We start from the raw sequence: 23,103 nt of genomic DNA, 5'->3' as shown, positions 1-23,103 counted from the left end.
TTTTCCATTCTGATGGCGTACCAACTTTATCGACGCGCCAAGGCTCCCGCAAGGCCACGCAGGGAGTGGCGTGTGGCACAGATTTGGCGCCGGCTATCGTAGAGCGGCGGCGGTCGTGCCGCTATGGTTCTCTACGACGGGTAACGACGTCTTTATAAAAACAACGGCGTTATTGCTGCGACTACACCTCTCTAAATGAAATTATCGCCAAGCCTCTCGCGCGTTCCGAGATTCAGCGGTGAACGGGACACCCACCCACCAGACCCTGCAACATTTAGACGTCTCCTAACGGGAATGGACTCAAAATTGGAAGGATAAAAATTAACGTGCAGGCTTTCAGCAGACAGAACTACAAGCGAGGAAACAAATCATCTAGCGATGCAGCTGCTGCTTGGTTGGTATTGGTGCACAAGCACAATTAACTGCACACAACAACCCGTCAATAACACTGTGGCCTGATCTTCTTGGTTCTTTCGGTAAAATGTACGTAGAAGGGAAATAATAAAATAATAAAAATAAAACATAATAAAATAATGAATCCCTGCAGTCACGAAAGCTTTAAATCGAAACTGTGGCCTGAATTAGGAAAAATATATAACAGGCGATGTTTTCAGGCAATGTGCCTCTTCGAAGCTATGAATGATTTTTGGTTTTCTTCTTTTAAGGCCACGGCATTGTTATTGATGAGTGTGTTGAGGTTTGTTGTTTTTTGTTTGTTTAAATTAATAAATTCTGCAAGTTGGGAGGGAAATTTCACCCTCACCAGAACTCAGCAGGCCATGCCCAGCTACACAGACTGATGGGATATTCACGAAAACCGCACAGCAAAACCGTGGTGGGACTACAGAAACACTTCACTAAACCATTTTCATTTTGACACGTAGGCTTTCGTGACCAATATCATCCATAATGTTTTTTTGTGTTAGATCGCGTATGTGTAAATGTGTAATTTAACCCACCATCACCCTACACAACCAATTAGTAGGGTTTGTCACGTAAACAGACCATGCCAATTCGTTACTAGTACAGCACACCAGTGTGTTGGAGAGCAAATCCACAACATAGATTTGCAAATCCACAACATGGATTTGCTCTCCAACGCACCGGTGTGCTGTACTTTTAACTAATTGGCACGTTCTGTTTACGTGTGTCAGGTTTAAAACACAATTATATTTACACGATCTAACCACCAGAAAAACAACATTATTTTTATTTTACCAGGTAAAAGCCCACTGGGCAACGTAGCTCTTTTTCAGAAGCAACCATGCCATCACAATTTATAGCAGCCAAATACTCTAAACGCGTGATGTTGATTCAAAATGTTGAGGGAAAACCCGGAGGACCCGGAGAAAAATCCACGCAATCACGGGCAGAGAGAGAGACATGCGAACACCAAATATACAGCAGCAGGCGTCAAGGTTGGGATCAAACCCACGACCTCCTGTACACCAGACGAGGTAATTAACATCTCGCCACCATGGCGGTAGTGAAGGTATAACAAAAACGATGGTCACCACCCCACCCTTGACCGAGTGGCTCTTGCCTGAGCACGATCTGTTCGGAGCCTTCGGATGACTTTCAGATCAGGCACTGTATAGCGTTACACCTGCACCACACTGCTCAAGTGTGTCTCGGGGTCAAAGGCCAGCAACCCTTGACCCCTACTCTCAATTGCTACAAGAAACAAAGCCAAGCCTAACTTCGGCACACGCCTTGCAGGGGCCGAGTCTTTGAGCTGCAGCGAGCCAATGATGATGCCGATTAGATGTTCCTCAAGTCTGATATGGCTGTTGTTCACAATTGCGCCCAAGACATTTTTTTTTCTAAATGAGCAGCGGCGAGACGCACAAAGCACAAACGCGGGAGCCGACCGACATCAGACTTCAACGCCAGCGCGGTGACCGGCCGCTAAATTCTGAATCGAAAAAAACTTCCGCGCGTTCGCCCATAATTGCGCGACCTCTCTCAGGGTCGCGAGGTCAAGGGGACGCGAAGTCTTCCGGGCGAGGGCCATTTCGCGTCGCGCGACCCTCAAACAGGACACACGCACACACGAGTCTTGTTGGTCAGGATTCCTCATCCCAGACTCGGTGACTGCATTGCCACAGTAATGACGATTGTTCGAGCAGGCCCACGCAGTCTGTCCCCAACCCCCTCGCCTCTGTGTGTGCTAGTACCGGAGGCACATTGGATGCAACACAGTCTCATTTACATGCCAATGGCAAAAAAAAGGGAGGCTGGCTGGCGAGGAATGATGGAAAGGATTGCTACAGGCTACGGGACTGAAGTTTAAAAAAAAAAAATCAGGAGTGAATTTTACACGCAATGCGTTGTTAATTTTTTGAAGTCGACGCTTTTCCAACGGAGGTTCAAAACGTAAATGCGTTGGCTATGTCCGTCCGTCTGTCAAGTGAGGTCACGACGACGATTCAATAGAAAGACAAATTGAGTATGAACCGGCCGATCCAAAACTTTGAACTTGGGCGATGACACCACATTATTAATGTTCATCCTCGTGAGCCTAGATTTTACATCCGCGTATAATTCGCGTGAACAGCAAAGTAATACATTCTCATATGAATGATGCAATTTATACAGAGGGATAAGTGGAATTTAAATGATGAATCCATGCACCATTACATCCGTAATCACTATCCTTTGGACTTTCAGTCTTCTCTCTTCCCTTCAAATCGCTGACTTCTGGGGGTGCCTTTCAAATGCCGGTCTCGTTAACCTGGCCCCCTCCTCCACCCACCCTGCACACCACGTGTCCCACCCATCACAACCACCTCCTCTCCCTGATCACATCCGAAGGAAATTCTTGCCACGTTATGTTCCCAACCTCCAAGTTGCTTACCCCCTCCTCCTCCACCCACCCTGCACACTATGTGTCCCACCCATCACAACATCCTGATCGCATCTCAGAAATATAATGGAGACTCGTTTTATCAACCACCAGAAGACAGACATTCTAATCTTCAAGGCACCCTATGGGAAGGATTTTTTTTCTTCCATTCTTTCTCTGGAAACGTCTGCAAGCGGCAACTGCAGTGTGCAACAGCCGGGATTACAGAGCACTCAAACCGGCATCCCTACAGGTCACACGGTGCATTTTTTCAACTCGAGGGGATTCTTAAAAGCCACGTGTGTAGCCATTAAGGGCCCATCCCCGGCTAAGTGGCACCAAGAAAATAATAATAAAATACACGTTAGTGTTGTTTTCTTTACAGCAAAGGGACAAATGTTTTGTCGCGGCCTAATGCATCTGTTGTTCGTCTTTCGCAGCAGAGGGGGTGGCGGGGGGGCTAGGTTTGAGTCAAAAACATGGAAAAATTCGTGAATAAAAACCGCCGTGTGTGCATACGTGAATACGACCGGTGTCGCCACGAACCCAGCGAGACTAGTTCGATTCCCGCTCACGACCAATGACAGTGGCCAATATTCTGAACTGGTCCTGGGCCTTCTCTAGGCCGACTCCTGGTACGGTGTGTAAACATCGCCAGTGAGGAGACAAAGGCGGGCGGGACGTGGTACTGACCACATGTGCCCTCGTGCACAATGGCCGGTCTTCAGAGGTGCTCGCTAGCAGCACTTGCCCGAAAAAAACTCTTGAGGTTATACGGGGGATCTTTGTCTTTGTGTCCGCGTGCGATGCTACAATAATAGCCACTGAGTGCGAACAAAGCAAGGAGGCATCGACGGCGAGCCGAGCATTTCACTCATTACGGAATATAAATATCTATCGAGCAGGGTGAGGCGAGGTCAGACTGAGCGTCTCGTTTCGTCCATACTGTTTAGGGCGCCGCAGTGGCAGATGTTAACTTCTTCGCCTGGTGTACAGGAGGAGGTGGTGGGCTAAGATTCAGAATATTTATTTAGATTGGAGGAATACAATGAGCTACAAAACACTTCCTTCACAAACGTTCAATCCTAACCCTGACGTCAGAAAATCTGGAGGTTGCACGTTTCTCTCCCTGTGGTCGCGTGGATTTTTCTCCGACGAATCATTCCACTCTCCTTGAATTCCCTCTTTCCCTCCCTCCATTCCTCCCGCCATTTCTCTTTCCTCCCATCATCCTGCTATTCCTCTCTCCCGCCATCCCTCCATCCGTCCCTCCCTCCCGCCATCCTTCCCTCCCCTCCCTCCATCCCTAGCCTCCCTCCGCCCCTCCCGCCATCTCTCCCTCCCGTCATCCCTTCCCCCCTCCCTCCCTCCCTCCCTCTATCCCTCCCTCCCTCCATCCCTCCCTCCATCCCTCCCTCCCGCCATCCTTCCCTCCCCGCTATCCCTCCCTCCCGCCATCCCTCCCTCCCTCCCGCCATCCTTTCCTCCCCGCTATCCCTCCCTCCCGCCATCCCTCCCGCCATCCCTCCCGCCATCCCTCCCGCCAATCCATCCCTCCCGCCAATCCATCCCTCCCACCATCCATCCCTCCCTCCCCTCCCTCCCGCCCCTCCCTCCCGCCTACCCTCCCTCCCTTGTTACAACAAACCTTGCTCAATCCAAACGTTCGCGTTGCACTCAATCGACTATTACGACTTCGACAAGCGCCCCGTTTTGTTGCTTGTCGCCCTTCCCGGCGGGCTGGGGGCCCTTCCCGGGGGGGCCCCCAACTCCGCTCGGCGAGCAATTTTATCAAATTTAAAATTGTGCGGACGATGGAACGCGCAAAGCTGCTCGGCTTCTGTTGCACGTGGTAATTCACAAAGTTTCATTATTATTCGCACCCCCCCCCCACCCCGAGTAAAGCCTGTGAGCTATGCGGCTCTTTTTCAACGCAGACAACCAAAAAAACACCCATAAGAGGTTTTTTGAGTTCGATCGCGTCAATACAAATGTGTCGTTAAACCCGCCACCACCCGACACGGCCAATTAGTAAAGTTACGTCATGTAAACAAGACGTGCCAATTTGTTACTAGTTCAGCACTAACTGGTTGTGAGTTGGCGAGTAAATAAACAACATCTACAGAATTGCGCGATCCAACCCAGAAACCTCTAACTGGCCACGAAAGCCTACGTGTTAAACTGCGGTTCCCCCTTCCGTAGATATGACCGAGGCGCTGCGATCGCCGTTACGCTCTTTACCCGCGGCACGCCACGCGAGAAGCTGAGAAGAGGGATGGTTGCCAGCCCCACGCGCGGGCCCTTTTGCCTCCCGAGCGGCGAGGTTTTACGCACACCGCACCGGGCGCTCATTTGAGGTTTAGTCGATCTAGGGGAGGCCCGGGACCGGTTTAGATTATCGTCACTGGTGTTTTCCATGGGTGGAAATCGAACTCCGGTTACTGGGTTCATAGTGCAGCGCACTAACCATGACACTACCACTCCCCGTGTGCTGAACTGTGTCTTTGACTTGGACACAAAATAAAGATCCCCGGTGTAGCCTTTAACAGACTGCTGGGGCAAGTGCTATTCGCGAGTACCTATGAGGGCTGGCATGGCACACGAGGGAGTGGTGTGACCAGTACCATGCCCGACCGCCTTTGTATCCCCAATACTAATATTTACACAACAGTATTGGGTTGAAGGGTGGTCAACACATCTACGCCTCTATATAAGGAACGAAACAGTAAGACTTCTCCACAAATCTGGCTGTCGCCTGATGAAGCTCGTTGTAATTACTGGCGAAACGTCACGGTACTCAGATTGTAAATGTTGTGGGGCTTGGCTTTCCAACACACAACCGGCGTGCTGTACTAGTATACTACACTATACACTACACTATACACTACACTATACACTACACTATACACTACTATACAATACACTATACACTACACTACTATACACTACACTATACACTACACTACTATACAATACATTATACACTACACTACTATACACTACACTATACACTAGTGCTGTACTAGTGACGAATTGGCCACGTTCTGTTTACGTGACAACCCTTACTGGTGGGCTGTGTCGGATGGTGGCGGGTTTTAACGACACATTCATATATTTACGCGAGCCAACCCAAAAACTCTGCCTGTGTCCTCTCTTTGGAATTTTCACACTTAAAATTCTAACTTAGCAAATTTTGAAACACGTAATCAACCAGGCTATGCGTTAATTGTGTGTTAACCGACTCTCTGTGTTGTATTACATCACATTTCGATATGTTGCTGGGTTATTTAATTTTCGTGTGCCTGTCTCCTAGTTTTCAATTTTGCGTGCGCGTTCCACATTGTCATCTTACTTGCAGCAGCAGCAGTACGTTGGCGTACACTCATTGATATGCTAATTCTCTCTGCCCCCTCCCTCTCTCCGTTCTCGCCCCCCCTCTCTATATTTAAGGGACCGTCATAGAGACAACCCCTCTCTTTGTGCCGATGTGTGTCCTCTCTCTGTGTGCCGTTGTGATGTCTGTCTGCTTGTATGTCTGTCTATAGTTTTCTAGTTAGATTTTTTGTTGCTATTTCTTTTATACCTGATGATGATTGCTTGTGTTGCAATCGAAACGTCGTAATATGTTATTTTAATTTATTATTTTATTTTTAGACGTGACTTAACCGAAAAGAACCAAAGAATAATTCCTGCAGTCACGAAAGCTCCTAAATTAAGATCCAACCCAAAAACCTCTATTATGGAGCATTTGGGTTGAGTGTCCCTAAGAAAAGCCCAGGACCGGTTCAAATAATCATCGCTGGCGTTGGTGGCCACGAGTGGGATTTGAACCCGAGTCGCCAGGTTGCAGGGCAGGAGTGTTAACAGCCACACAAAGACAAAGATCCCCCGTGTGGCCTTAACAGACCGTTGGGGCAAGTTGCTGTTAGTGCGCACCTGTGAAGGCCGACCCCGGCATACGATGGGGGTGGAGTGGCCAGCACCAATGACATAACAACAACAACAACCGCCATTCGCCAAGAAGTGGCGGTGACGTCACCACGACGCTTGTGCCAGGCCATGTGCACCTTGAGGCCACGTGAAGTGTCGAACGCCCGCTGGCAGGAGGTCACGGGACAGACCCAGGTGCCACGGGTCGACTGAGACGACCGAGATGACTGGCTGATGCACCACCAATGACACACGCCCACACACACACGCGCGTCCACTTGAAAGTCACGCACGGCTTGCGAGATTTTCTCGTGATCGGGGCGGCTCGAGTTTTTGCAGTTGTACGCACGGCGAACGCAACCGCGGTGTTAACCGGGGCGGCAGCTGGGCACCGAGCCGCGAAACCGTCGCACCAACAAGCGGCTCCGGGTCTCTGCGAAGCACCAGACTCCAACGGCGGAACATGACAGGGGTTTGGCAAAGCGGCCTTCGCGGGTTCTGCCCTGGCCTCGTTTTTTGCGAGCACTGGTAAAACAATAGCAGCCCGCTGTGACACCAAGCTCAATCGGCGCCCTCGTTTTATTGCGCCCCGGTGTGTTGCAACCCGCGGCTCTCTCGACGGCGAAGCAAACGAGAGTGAATTACGACCGTGAACTTTGGAGTCGAGCGAGGGAGGAAAATCGGGGCAAGCTTTACAAAGTGAACCGTGTCGAGGTTGACTCATCGAACGTGGGAGGGGGGGGGGAGGTTTCCCCATTCGTAGATAGAGTCATCATCGGGTTTGCTCTCCGAGAGTGAGTGTCAAAAAAAAAAGCGCACGTACGCACTCGCATGCAAAGAGCCGAGGTTAGTGTTGAGATCAATTGGCGCATGAGAATGCCACGCTGACACAGAGCCGCGTTGCATCATGGCATGACGAGCCGTTTCCTGCACTTGGCGACGCTGACTGGTAAACAATTTCAATCAGAATCTGAAGATTTTTTTAACTCTAGGAATCCGATGAGCTATGGAGCTCTTTTCGCAGACGTCCAGTATGGGCGGATAAGAACGTTAGAAAAACAAACAGTAGTGCAAAGTGCAAGAAAAGTAAACGAATCACCCAAACTCATACAAATAAAACGAAACCATCCCCATCTTACCAGGCAAAGCCCCACTGAGGTTTCAACTTATTTGTCAGAAGCGACCTGGCCAACAAAAGTGGCCCATCATTTGAACATTAATAGCAGCAAAACAAAAATTCCCAATAGTCTAAACGTCGACCGGAGATTACACGACACCTCTCGGATTACACGGCAGTTGCAAAGACGAGTCGAGGACATTTTTTTTAGTCTCAGTATTCTCAGCCCCCACCCCCCGCCCCCCACAGTGTAAAGTGCGATCGCCAAATTATAAAGTCAGTTCGTCGCTCAGTCCTCCATTGGTCTCTCACAGAAGGAAGGGCCTTTGCCCGAAAGTTCAAGCGAACATTGTCGACTCTCGATAATCTGGGTTAGCGGGGGACGGAGAGAGGGAGGGATCGCCTGGATAAGACAAAAACTCACACTTGGAAGGGACCTCCGAGCTAGCTCTGTGATACCCGCTTTCGCGGGCAGTTCTCTCGCACTAGAAGGGATCTCAGAGGTAGCGCTCGATATCCGCTTCTGTGGGCAATTCTCTCGCACGAAAAAGGATCTCAGAGGAAGCTCTAAATATCCGCTTCTACGGGCAGTTCTGTGACACTTGAATGGATCTCAAGATGTAGCTCTACAATATCCGCTTCTACGGGCAGTTCTCGAATCCGCACGGTTGCAGCAGCAGCTCCACGAGAGAGATTATTAAACTCGCGTACTCTCCGTCTCGTGGCTACGCGACGTTGACCAGCACCGACGGGGCACAAACAAGTTTGGAGACGGTCCGACATTCGTGCCTCACCTGACGTAGAGCGAGCGCTTGAGGCTTGTTTTGAGCGAGCCCGATCCGGAGCTGATGCTGCTGTTCATCATCTGCTCCCGGAGGTCGTGAATCTTGGCTTCGAAGCGGGTGTACTCTGCAAGATAAGAGCGGGGGGGGGGGAACGCATCCGTTGTCAGGTTTAGTTTGCGCAGCGCGTTGAATGAAAGTCAATAAATAAAAATAACGTCAAGAGTGATTTCCTGCTCAAATGAGCATCGTGGCGGCGCTCGACTCCTGCTTCGCAGTGGCGGGAATTCCTCGTTCCTGTGGCAGGGCCGAGTCTTTCCACAGGAGAGCCGCCCTCCCCACCCCAGTCCCCACACCCCGCAAACTGCTACTCATTTTATCAACCCCAGAGCGATGATGGGCCAAATCAACCAGGTGGTTCAGCTCTAACGGTGAACCACCTGTCGGGTCTTCTTGGTTCTTTCGGTAAAGTCACGTAGAAAGGAAAATAATAAAATAATAAAAATAAAACATAATAAAATAATTCTCACGACGTTTCGGCCACAACGCAAGCAGCCGTCTTCAGGTGGAGAACAGGTCTAAATATATCGGCCCACATATGAATGCAAGCAAGTTCGCATGTGTTAACAGTTAATGTATGCATGTTTGTACGCAAGCATGTAGCTGTACCCGTATGTATCAGTTCATGTGTATACATGCACATGAAAGGGGGGGGGGGGCCTTACTGAGACCTCTGCACAATTCACACTCGACGGCATCGACCGAGCAAAATCCACGACCGCCGAGAGACAAACCCCAGGGCTGGGCTGTCCACGATGGACGAGGCAAGCCTGGCCATGTTACTCGCAGGGTCCCTAAGAACCAAATTACCTCTCTCACAACGTTTGTTCCCCCTTATTTTCCGGGATGCTAAGCGGCGTCGAGGCTGGGGGTTGAGAATAGCCACGGCAGAAGACAACCGCAGAACTACCGTTAGATTCATATCAAACAGACCACAGCGTCTGACCACACGATTAAGAAAACTAAAATTAAATAAACGTTATCCGATCGGCCTCCCGGCCCAACTTTTTTCCCGAACGTTCGTAAAATCCTTGACTCCCGAGGTGCATTAAATTAAAACTTATCTCGCCCAACGCGAGAACGATTAATTTCATTCTCTGTTCAAGGAACGGTTTCGCCACTCATCAATCGCCAAATACAGGAGACTCACGATTATCCGCGTGCTTTTTAGTGGATTAACCCCACACCTGAGATTGACATATATTAATAACTCATGGATTTTCCCTTAAGCCCAAATTAATTATCTAAAAACATTCCTACATTGTTATTCTTGGAAATGTTTATTTCAAGTCACGTCCTTAAACCGAGCAAATATGTTGCTCCGGTTAATCCGACATCCACGTGATCGCCTCTACAGTACAGTAGTTGCCATATCTTTACAACAGTGGGTGGCAGAGTTTGATTGATGTTGATTGGCGTGGCTCTGCGACCCACTTAGTGGGCCGAGTCTTCTTCACGGGAACCAGGAAAGTGTTATCACTGAGCATGTGCATCGATCGGTCGATCGTTAGTATTCGTTCAAAAGAGTAACAATCAAAATAGTCAGTTGTGCTTCATTTTGAGTGATTTTTCCAAACAATTAATTTGCAAGTTATAATTTACGAAACTGTGCAATGGCAGAGAAAATTAATCACTAATACAAACCTATATTCGTGGTTTTTGGCCGAGAGATCAGTGGAAAATGGTTATATTTTTGCATTATCGCAATTTTCAATCATCCGCTTTTGCGAACCATTCACACACGCGGTGCAACAATCCATTCAGCTGTTGCACACAAGGTGGCTTTCATTCCATAATTGCCAGATCTCCAACGAGAATATTAAGTTGGTCCGTGAACATTTGAATTAAGAGCGGTGGGGCGTACACGTGGCGGCGCAGCGCTAACCAACTCGTTCCCGCCACCCGAGTTCGATTCCCGCTCGGGGGGGGGGCCCACCAACACCAGAGTCACGATCGTCCGAAACTGTCCCGGGGCCTCGCCTCGCTCGGGAAGGTCTCGGCCTCAAGTTGCTGAACATATCTCGCGCAGTACGTAGCCAACCGTGCTAATCGGAGGTGCGAATGAGTGCCTGTGGTGCGGTGGTCTCTAAATATCGTCACGTAGGAGACAAGGGCGGGCGGGCGGGCGGGCTGTGATGCTGGCCACCTGTTCCGGCCTTTGTAAAGGTGGTCGCTAACACCACTTGCCTCACCAGCCCGCTGAAGGCTATGCGGGCGATCTTTGTCTTTGCACATGTGAATGCACACTGCACTTTATATGTGTAGATTGCCCCTCGCTAAGACACACGGGGGGGGGGGGGGCTGAAAGTGTCTACACACACGCACAGACTAACTAGCAAGCGTCTACACACGCACAGACTCACTAGCAAGCGTCTACACACACCACACAACACTCACATACAATACACACTCGCACCACACACAACACTCACACACCACACACACAACACTCACACACCACACACACAACACTCACATCACACCACACACAATACACACTAACACCACACACAATACACACTAACACCACACACAACACTCTCACACATAACACTCTCACACCACACACAACAACGCACAGACTCGCTAGCAAGTGTCTACACACACACGCACAGACACACAAGACTGCTTGCTTGCTTGCTTTGCCGCCTTCGGGCCACGTGTAAATATTAACAGCTGTTCCGCGACTGGCACACGTTTGGGGTTGGGTTATGGTGGGAAGAGAAGATTCGGTGAGAGAGGGTTGAAACCTACGCTTTAAAAACATCGCTAAACGACAGAGGTGGAGTGTTCGCTTTCACGGTGAGTGGAGGGAGGCGAGTCCCGAACCAGAAGTTAATCCATAGCTGTCAAACTATTATCAGTGCCCTAGATTATTACAGACCAATTCAGACTGTATTGGTCACGCCGTGTCCCTTATGAATCTCAATATTCATCCTACAAAGTCCCATCACAAATAAATAGACAATCAACACGAGTACTCACCACACAACACTCTCACACAACACTCTCACACAACACACACAACACTCTCACACCACACACAACACTCACACCAACACAACACATACACAACACTCACACACAACACTCCCACACCACACACACAACACTCACACGAACACACACACAACACTCTCACACACAACACCCCCACACAACACTCTCACACACAACACTCACACCAACACAACACACACACAACACTCCCACACACAACACACAACACTCCCACACAACACTCACACAATACACACTAACACCACACAATACACTCTCACACCACACACAACACTAACACCACACAACGAACAGATTCTCACACCGCACACACAACAACACACACAACTCTCACACCGCACACACACCACACAGACTCTCACACCGCACACACACCACAGACTCTCACACCGCACACACACCACACAGACTCTCACACCGCACACACAACACCACACACAACTCTCACACCAAACACACAACACCACACAGATTCTTACACCAAACACACAACACCACACACAACAACGCAGACACTCTCACACCGCACACACAACAACGCACAGAGACTCTCACAACACGCGGAATTCCGAGAAACCTCGTGGCGGCGTTACAGTTACAATGGCACAGCAGTCACAACGGCGACAACGCTCGTGTGAGTTACCGGTGACGGGGTGGGGCGAGGAAGGGTTTAGCAGAGTGAGTGGTTAAGGGCTTGGTGGTAGTGGTGGTTATTGTTTAAAGACAAACCCAACAACAACAACAAGCGGCTTAAATACCGGGGGCCTACCCACACAAGACAAAGCCTCGAGGTGTTTTTTCTTTAAATTAAAATTTATAAAATATAAAGTTACAAAAAGTTACGACCTCTCGAGACGCAACCAAAAGAAAAAAATAAATCCCGCGAGTCGCTGCATTTAGCTCCACACCGCAGCAGCAGCAACAACAAAAAAGACCGCGGAGAACGTGGCGGGTCGAGAGCGAGGCGAGTCGGGGCCCGAGGCGAGGCGCGCAAGGCAGGCGAGCCAGGCAAGACAGGCTGTGCGGCCCACCGAGGCGGGGTCGGGGCCCGGGGTCACTCACCACCGCGAAGGCGGCGGCGGCCGTGGCGGCCGTGGCGGTGGCAGCAGCAGCAGAAGCGGCGGCGAGGCAGAAGGCGGCGAGGCAGAGACGGAGGAGACAGCGGAGCGGAGTTTTTGTTACGGTGTGGGAAAGTTGGAAACCGCCTGTTGGTTGTTCCCGCTAGCGGCCGACGGGGGGAGCTGTGGTGTACGGTGTGTGTGTGGTGTGTCTGTGTATCATGTATCTGTGTGTATGTGTGTCTCTCACTGTGTGGCTGTCTCTTACTGTGTGTCTGTCTCTCACTGTGTCTGTGTGCGTGTCTCTGTGTGTCTGTCTGTGTGCGCGTGTCTCTGTGTCTGTCTGTGTGCGCGTGTCTCTGTGCGCGTGTGGTGCGTTACCATGTGGGGGGGGGGGGTTACGTCACTTTGTAGAGACGGTGGGGAGAGTGGGAGGGAGAGTGGGAGGGAGAGTGGGAGGGAGAGTGGGAGGGAGAGTGGGAGGGAGAGTGGGAGGGAGAGGAGGGAGAGGGGAGAGTGGGAGGGAGAGTGGAAGAGAGAGGGAGAGTGGAAGGGGAGTGGGAGGGAGAGTGGAAGAGAGAGAGAGAGTGGGAGGGAGTGGGAGGGAGAATGGAGGAAGAGTGGGAGGGAGAGTGGGAGTGAAAGTGGGAGGGAGAGTGGGAGAGAGAGGGAGGGAGAGAGTGGAAGAGTGTCATCCTTGCGCAGGGGCCATGCTAATCTTCTCTGTATCGTTCCAATTTTTAGTATATGTACTGCCGGAGAGTGGAAGAGTGGGAGGGAGAGTGGAGGGAGAGTGGAGTGAGAGTGGGAGGGAGTGAGAGTGGGAGGGAGAGTGGAAGAGTGAGAGTGGGAGGGAGGGAGAGAGAGTGGGAGAGAGAGTGGGAGGGAGGGAGAGTGGGAGGGAGTGAGAGTGGGAGGGAGAGTGAGAGAGGGCCCAGTCCCTCCTGTGGTTAACAGGCACAACTTTGGATTGTTTCTCTTTGGAAGCGTGATTTTATTTCCTTATTGTTTCCCTCCCCTTTTTTAAACGGCTTGCTAGGAGGAAACTCGCCTTGCGATGAGCGATATTAAATTATTAACATAACGCATTTAAAGTGGCCGTGGGATTTTACGTAATAATTAAAAGAACAGCAGTCACACACACACAACAACAAAACACGCAGATTATAATTAACTTTATTTCCCTTCTACGTGACTTTACCGAAAGAACCAAGAATATGAATCCCTGCAGTCACAAAAGCTTTAAATCGAAATGTAGTTGTATACTCTTTGGTTCTTTCGGTAAAGTCACGTAGGTATAAAATAAAATAAATCATTGCTTTCCCACCTGATGATGGACGCTTGTGTTGCACCCGAAACGTCGTGATTTATTTTATTTGATACCTACGTGACTTTACCGAAAGAACCAAGAATATGAATCCCTGCAGTCACGAAAGCTTCAAATCAACATAGGGATTGATTAAGCAAAGTAGTTGTATTTACGTGCCCATGTTTAATTTGCGCTTTCGATGATTTACCTTCTAAAAAAAAATCTGCCCATGTCTCGCACACCCCCAGAAAGGGCATCTCTCACCCCCAGGTGAAGAAGAATCGCTGCTCTGGTGAACACCCTTCTGGCAGCAGTGGCGTGAGCGAGTAACTGACCGCAGGGCCGCGTGCTTTTACCTTTTTATCAAATACGGCGCCAAAAGAAACTTGCAAAACGCCGACGGGGCGAGATCAATAATCCCGTGAGCACAATAACTTAACACAAAAACCCAGCATGTAATCGCTTAAAATTGTTCCCGCGTAATTTGGTCGGGCTGAGCATCTAAAAAATTAACCTGTAAAAACAAAGTTTTTCACTATAAATCCTTTATATGCGTGGCATCGGTTTTATTTTATTATTCATTTCTGTTTTTCTTGAGTAAGAGTTTCATTTTTATCACATTGGTATTTAAAATTAAATATGAATTTTTTTTTTTCCTAAAAAGTGGAACATTTTGGAAAAAAAATTTCACGAAAATAAATTGTCACGCACAACGAGTCTGTGTGCAAAATGTCAGCTCGATTGGATCACGGGAAGTGGGTTAAAAAACTACCGAAAGATTTGCACGGTCGTAAGCGCGCAAGCAAGCAAGCAAGTGAACTTAATATAAAGGATTTAAAAACATTAATCAATGCTCTGTGGAACATCATTTCAAAAAATGGAAACCCAAATTTCCAATCGACGTACAATTCGGAAACGGGCACATGTGTGCGTTGGTTTGGACTAAGAGCAGGGTACATGCACGCGCTGGCGGGCTTGGGTCAGCATGTTCACTCAGAACCCAACAGTGAAACGGCATAAAGTTCACACTGAGAAAAAAAAAGCAAAGTGCTTTTTGCTTCTTATATAACGACAACAACCGCCATTCGCCACTAAGTGGCGGTGACGTCACCACGACGCTTGTGCCAGGCCAAGTGCACCTTGAGGCCACGTGAAGTGTCGAACGCCCGCTGGCAGGAGGTCACGGGGCAGACCCAGGTGCCACGGGTCGACTGACTGAGATGACTGGCTGATGCACCACCTGTGCCCCCTACTGTGCCAACTTGCTGTGCTTCTTACATATACACACACGCACACAAATCACTATTCGTTTTTTGCTTGTCTACACACTTCTTGGCCAATTTTTCCCATTTTGAGTCGTGTGCCTTTTTCTCAAACGGACCGAGAGATTCGAAGCAGTGGGATGGTCCAGCAACCTACTTGCTGTACTGTCCGCTAGGGTTCGTTGCCGCCCCTGCAAGGTCAGTGTCCAGCACCGGCACGTGGCCTCTGCATTACGGCATCCGCGCCCGTTCCTATGAGGGCATGGCGAAGCCGTGAATATGCGTAACGGACGGGCAAAGTTGCCACGCAGATTTAACCCGATTAAGCATGACTTGCTCAGACTCGTCGCCGATCGACTCTGCGTCGGTATCAGTCGTTCGGCGGTCGTAGGCACGAGCTTTGATCGTTACTGTGGTGGTCCTACCGACTACAAGAGAGGTCGTAAAAAAGCATTGGGGGGGGGGGTCGCAAGTCGAGCCGTCGTAAGTCAGGGGTCACCTGTACATACACTTGAACACATCTCAGAAGTAATTACGTGGCACCTCTAGCACTGCTCTGTCAGTGTCTCCCCGCATCTACGGTTCCCAGAGGCGGACTTTGCAGCAGTGAGCATCGGTCACGATTCTGTACTGATGAGTCCTAATAAGTACGAAACCAGTCCACAGGTTGTCTAACTCTCTCTCGCTGCTGCCCGTCAAGTTGGTCACATTTGCTCAACTTTTTTTTTCGATGGCGACCTCAGACGAGAGGCCCACAATGCACTTCTTCGGGACCTGCTGACCGGTCGCTCACATCAATGCACATAGGCCCCAAGTGCATCTTTTGTGCACACGACTGCGAGCGCTGTTTGAAACGTTCGGCTTTTCCTCCTCATTTTCCAATTTTGATCCGCGAGCGTTGCGACCGGCGTCCACGTCTCGTGACGCGAAAACAGACGGCTCGAGCTGGAATACATTTTTGAAAGACGAGCACGCGCGCACGCTTGCACGTGCGGAAAAACAAAACCCGAGCAATTCGCCTCGAATATTGAGGAATTTGGCTTAAGCCTCCGGGGCTACGCGTTGCACTTCTCAAAGAGTCGCGCGAGCACGGCTGATGAAAAATAAACCGGCTTCCGCAATGAATATAGCCTGCGGAGACTTTTCACCACGACAACGTGACGTGCAAAACAAGATCGGGGCACGATATTCCAAGCTGACAATCCTGATGTAAATTTGTATCATTATTTAAATAGTGAAGACGAACAACAAATGAGTCAAACCGTGCCCCCTTGCTCGAATGAAAACGGATTTGAGACGATCAAATGTGTACATGATGACAAAACTCACCGTATAATGGTAGAAGAAGAATAAGAATAAGAAAAAAACCCATGCCAGATTTTAACTCGGCCTTGCGACAAGAGAGCCAAACGCTGCCATCTGCAAGGCCACCCTCGGGCTAGCGATGACCAGGATTTGAGACGATCAAAAGTGTAAACGATGAACAAAACCCACCGTTTCGATTTAAAGCTTTCGTGACTGCAGGGATTCATCTTCTTGGTTCTTTCGGTAAAGTCACGTAGAATTGAAATAATAAAATAATAAAAATTAAACATAATAAAACAAAATTATTATATTATTATCTTTGAAATAGTAAAATAATAAAAATAAACGTTATAAAATAATAATAAAATTAAAAAAATGTTTTATGTTTCATTTTTTTTATTTTATTATTTCAACTCTACGTGACTTTACCGAAAGAACCAAGAAGAGAAAAAAAAACCCACCGTATAACGAAACAAAAAATGGAAGAAAGAAAAAAAAAAGATCCTGGATTTGAACTCAGCCTTGCGACAAGAGAGCCAAGTGGCCCCCCGTCGGCACGGCCACCTCGCGCCAGGCATATCTGCGAGCAATAACGGGCCGGCAGGCATCTGGAGCTTTACAAATATTTGTTTCCGTGCAACTTGAACTGCAGCGGGGTGGGTGGGTGGGTGGGGGGCGCTCCCAAGTCAACCCGACCCTAAACATAGCATCCTGGCGAGGGCCAACCCTTACGTTGACTCGGGTGGAAAACCGGGGGACGTCCCCCGTCTAATATTAGCGGCGGCGGTCGCCTGTCGGTGAATATATTTGGCGAGGCACGGAAGCCTGCGGTGGGGTACGGAGAAGAGAATTCCGCGTGGTTATTGCTCGTCGTCTTAATTATTGCCCCAACACGTGTAATGCAATAGTTTCAAGTCGACGCGCACAGATACCCACGGACCCACACAAGAGACCCATAGACTCACATAGAGAGAAACATAGACTCAGAGACCTACACAGAGACCTACACCAATGGAGACTAGGCTCTAAGGAAAGCTGTCTCGGGTGTGGACCAATCAACTTCAAGGACAGTGCATATTATTATCATTATCAGAGTTGTTTCTTTTTGTTTGTATTTTGACTGCTTGTGTTGTGGTTATTGCAAACATGATGCCTTGTATAAAGGTGTCAGTTTTGTACCAGTTTAAAGGGTAAAAACCTACTACTACCTACACAGAGACCCATAGACTCAGGCAGAGACCCAGACTCACATACAGACCTATATACTCACACAGAGACCCAAGGTCTCACGCAGAGACCCACAGACACGCACAGACCCACGGTGTAGACAGACTGGGCATGATTTCCCTATCAATGCCTCAATCACCTGGCATTCGATCGTTTAAAAAAAACACTCTGTGATACCCAACTGTGAATTTTGAAACTAAACTTCTTAATTGCAACCTGGACAAAGCGTTTATGTTATTGTATTTCTGGTCCCGTTTGGCTACATCATCCCTCCCTCACCCCCGTTCTTTCATCTTTTTCCCCCCAGCCCTCTCCCCCCTTTAAATATTCTGTTCCCGATCGTTACCCCGAACCGAGGTAGAGCAGCAAGCCTGGACGCCCCAGATCGATCACTAATTTTGAGGGTGTGCGTTGCACCGAGTTTGATACAAGTTACACACCTGCTGTTTTTACCCCTCTTTTGGAAATCTACTTTGTTTTTCGGGGTTATTGAACGTCAATGAAAAAATAATGTATATATACTGTACAACAACAACAAAAAACGTACGCTTTGTAATTGCGTTTTACAAATATATTTGGTTTGTTTATATATGTATGTGGTGCTACGGTGGCTAGGAGATGTTAACTACCTCGCCTGGTGTACAGGAGGTCGTGGGTTCGATCCCGACCCTGACGATGCCTGCTGTATGTTTGGAGTTTGCGTGTCTCTCTCTCTCATCATCATCACGATGGCTAGGAGATGTTAACTACCTCGCCTGGTGCGCAGGAGGTCGTGGGTTCGATCCCGACCCTGACGATGCCTGCTGTATATTTGGGGTTCGCGTGTCTCTCTCTCTCATCATCATCACGGTGGCTAGGATATGTTAACTACCTTGCCTGGTGCGCAGGAGGTCGTGGGTTCGATCCCGACCCTGATGATGCCTGCTGTATATTTGGAGTTCGCGTGTCTCTCTCTCCTCTCTCCCCGTGTTCGCGTGGATTTCTCTCCGGGTCCTCCGCTTTTTCCCCTCCACATTTAGAATCAACGTCACTCGTTTAGAGTATTTGGCTGCTATACATTTCCACGTGATGATGATGATGATAAGCCTATCATTACATGTGGCTGGGTCGCTTCTGAAACAGAAGCTAATAAAATCTCAGTAGGTCTTACCTGGTAAAATAGAGTTTTTTTAAATCCTTTATATTAAGTTCACTTGCTTGCTTGCTTACGACCATGCAAATATTTCGGTCGTTTTTTAACCCACTTCCCGTGATCCAATCGAGCTGACATTTTGCACACAGACTCGTTGTGCGTGACAATTAATTTCCGTGAAAAAAAAATTCCTAAATTTTACACTTGTTTCGGGTAATTTTTTTAAATATTTAATTACCAATTGCTTAAGGCTGCCAGACAATCATCTGACCCATAGGTGGCAGCCATCTCAAGCCAGAGGACGAGAGGACTCTAGCCGCCACGCATATAAAGGATTTATAGTTAAAAAACTTTGTTTTTACGGGTTAATTTTTTTAATGAATACTTAACCACTAGCCCTCCCAGCTCCCCCCCCCCACCGCGTGAATTGTAGAGTAATCACTTCATAGCAGGAGGTGATAGGGGCAGCCTTGTGATAGCAGCGGTCTTGCGCAATCACTCACAGAGCTGCCCCGACCGCCACACGGGGCAGTTTGCAGTCACTTCCTGTTGTCGCGGGCAGCCGTCTTAGCCGAGTCACGCTTTGGCTGGTGAAATGAGGTGGTGGCGAGGGTGCAAAGCCCTGCAATTTGCTGTACGCGCGCCCAGGGCCGTATTTTCCAATAGGCCACAGCAGGCACTGTGCCTAGGGTCCACTCACTCACTCACTCACCGACTCACTCACCCACTCACCCATTCACTCATTCACCCACTCGCTCACCCACTCACTCACTCACCCACTCACCCACTCACCCACTCACTCATTCACCCACACCCATTCACTCATTCACCCACTCACTCACCCACTCACTGATCCACTCACTCATTTACCCACTCACTCATTCACCCACCCACTCACTCACCCACTCACTCATTCACCCACTCCCCCAGCCACTTACTAATTCACCCAGCCACTCACCAATTCACCCAGCCACTCACTCATTCACCCACTCACTCACCCATTCACTCATTCACCCACTCACTCACTCACTCATTCACCCACTCATTCACCCACTTACCCATCCACTCACCCACCCACGCACTCACCCACTCACCCACTCACTCATTCACCCACTCACCCATTCACCCACTCACTCACCCACACACCCACTCACTCATTCACCCACTCCCCCAGCCACTCACTAATTCACCCAGCCACTCACTCATTCACCCACTCCCTCAACCACTCACTCATTCACCCACTCCCCCAGCCACTCACTCAATCACCCACTCCCCCAGCCACTTACTCATTCACCCACTCCCCCAGCCACTCACTCACTCACCCATCAGGGCCATATTATTCAATCGGCCACAGCAGGCACTGTGCCTACGGCCTACGAAAACTAAAAGGGCCCACGAAAAAAAATGTGACCATATTTTTTTTTTGTACGATCAAATAAAGTAACCAAGATATCTTCTTGAATAAATGTATTTATATTGCAATCATAGGCACAGTGTATACACAAAGAGGCAGAGTCTTTCCAATCGTTTTTTTTCACGAGGTGAGAGAAATTAACAACCGGAGATGAATTTATCGAGATTTTCTTTCATTGCAAAATTAGCAAATAAACATCCTTCAAGTGGTGTTTTCCCGCACAATCTCATTCTCAGTAGAGAGTAGCAGTGCAAGGGGAGACAAAGGCGGCGTTGTTGCGCTACGCGTGAACCAGGCGGAGTGCAGCGGCGGTAGTAGTAGCAGTGACATGGGGCAATCAGCAGTACCATCCTGTAGGCAGTTATCACTGAAGGCCTACGAAACACAAGTGCCTGGGGCCTACAAGAACACTAATCCGACCATGTGCATGCCACAATTTGGCAGATGGGCTTCCGCCAGAGGATAGACCTAGACAGCTCCCTCCCCCGCCCACAACTTTGGCCTACTCTTTCACGCCGGCCAGACGTCCTGGAAAGAGTTAGAGAGTACTCCCCCCCCCCCCCCCTCCCGCGCACCTCCGATTCGCACGCTTGGCTCCGTACGGTGCGAAAGAAGTTCAGCATACGTACGTACGTAGCTGGAGTTGAACATATGTCAACTGCCGGGCGGACAGAGGCAGCGTTGGGGTGGATTTAGAAGAAACTCGCCACCGTTATTCCAACTGCCGCGCCGGGGAGATGGCATTGAAGCATCGGCGTCTGCATTTGCAAGTCCAGCGTAATAAGCGATGCATCACGGTGGCAGTATCTATTACGGCATAGGCGCACCTCCGATTAGCACGGCTGGCTACGCACGGTGCGAAAGAAGTTCACCATATAGAAGGGAAGTAATAAAATAATAAAAATAAAATATAATAAAACAATGTTTTATTTTTATTATTTTATTACTTCCCTTCTACGTGACTTTACCGAAAGAACCAAGAAGATGAATCCCTGCAGTCACGAAAGCTTTACATCGAAATTTAAGTTCACCATATACACATAAATTTCGATGTAAAGCTTTCGTGACTGCAGGGATTCATCTTCTTGGTTCTTTCGGTAAAGTCACGTAGAAGAAAAATAATAAAATAATAAAAATAAAACATAATCAAATTTCGATTTAAAGCTTTCGTGACTGCAGGGATTCATCTTCTTGGTTCTTTCGGTAAAGTCACGTAGAAGGGAAATAATAAAATAATAAAAATAAAACATAATCAAATTTCGATTTAAAGCTTTTGTGACTGCAGGGATTCATCTTCTTGGTTCTTTCGGTAAAGTCACGTAGAAGGGAAATAATAAAATAATAAAAATAAAACAATACAATTTCGATTTAAAGCTTTCGTGACTGCAGGGATTCATCTTCTTGGTTCTTTCGGTAAAGTCACGTAGAAGGGAAATAATACAATAATAAAAATAAAAATAATAAAATAAATTCTCACGACGTTTCGGCCACAACGCAAGCAGCCGTCCTCAGGTGAAGAACAGGTCTGTCGGGAAGACAGCTGCTTGCATTGTGGCCGAAACGTCGTGAGAATTATTTTATCATGTTTTATTTTTATTATTTTATTATTTCCCTTCTACGTGACTTTACCAAAAGAACCAAGAAGACAGACACACATACTTACAGAATTGATGATGAAATAATGATTTAATTAACATTCCGAGAGAATGGCACGAGCATCCGCGTGTCAAATATTGCCTTGCGGCGGTTTGGCCCGTAAATATTCACGCGGGGGCCCACTCGTCCCCTTTGTTTAGCTCTTCGCGATGCGGCGGGCAACGTCTTAAATATTTTAGAAGCGGCCTGGAATTCGACCAGACCGAGCGACAGAATTATTCATACCGCGGCATAAAGTCCCCCAGCTCTCCTCGCGTTACCGCCGTTCATCGTGAAATCCGGGCACGGCACTGCCGGCAGACTCACGCGGTGCCAAGGTCCACATCGGAGACACAGAGCTGGCAATGGCGAGATGCGGGGTTTGAATCCGGGTTTCAGCCGCACGCTTTTGTTCTATGCAGCCCCCTGTAAACCCTCCCTTCCCATGTAACGTGCCGGCTACCATCATACCAGCCGCTTTACCCTCCCCCCTTCCCATGTGACGTGCCGGCTACCATCATACCAGCCGCTCTACGCAGCCCCTGTAAACCCTCCCCTCCCTTCCCATGTAATTTGCCGGCTACCGTATCGGTCTTTTTGGACTGTAAGAGACCGCCGAGCTCATTTGGCCCTTACCCCGAAATAAACTGACCGACTGACTGCATGAAGCCGAGTTCAGTCAAGTGCAGCGGCATTGATATCCTGTCGGCTCGGAGAGCGAGTACCGCTAAGGATTATTCAAGCTAAACAGGCGTAACGACTCGCGCGTGGGGAAAGAAAGAAGAGAGGGGGGGGGGGGCGAGCGGTGGTGGGTTTAGTATTCCTAAAAAAATATTTTTTACTTTAACTCGCTAAGGCCCCCATCGAGCTGCTTAGATTTCTTTTGTCGTGGCAGCGACCTCTGGGCCACAAACGGAAGGTCGGCGAAGCGGTGGCGCGGGCGGGGGGGGGGGCTGTGCCGTCGCGTATTGATGGGCGACGGCAGTGCTCTAATTCTAACTCGTCT

The 23,103-nt window shown here is 48.9% G+C and overlaps 1 protein-coding gene and 1 non-coding gene across 7 annotated transcripts in view; both read right to left on the bottom strand.

Moving 5' to 3' along the window:
* LOC144950104 (disks large homolog 2-like) overlaps window positions 1–23,103 on the bottom strand; it is a 422,604-nt gene that overhangs the window by 57,522 nt on the left and 341,979 nt on the right. For all 6 annotated transcript variants that reach the window (XM_078880161.1, XM_078880160.1, XM_078880156.1 and 3 more), the window contains one exon: window positions 8,687–8,801. In XM_078880161.1, coding sequence (XP_078736287.1) covers window positions 8,687–8,801 — 115 coding nt within the window. The remainder of the gene's footprint in view (window positions 1–8,686; window positions 8,802–23,103) is intronic.
* LOC144950214 (U6 spliceosomal RNA) lies at window positions 13,479–13,579 on the bottom strand. Its single transcript, XR_013640363.1, has one exon. It is a non-coding gene; the product is annotated as a U6 spliceosomal RNA (small nuclear RNA).

Source organism: Lampetra fluviatilis, chromosome 56 (assembly GCF_964198595.1).
Source record: "Lampetra fluviatilis chromosome 56, kcLamFluv1.1, whole genome shotgun sequence".
Lineage (NCBI taxonomy): Eukaryota > Metazoa > Chordata > Hyperoartia > Petromyzontiformes > Petromyzontidae > Lampetra > Lampetra fluviatilis.
Note: the sequence above shows the minus strand (reverse complement) of the source record. Positions and strands in the feature narration are given on the sequence as shown.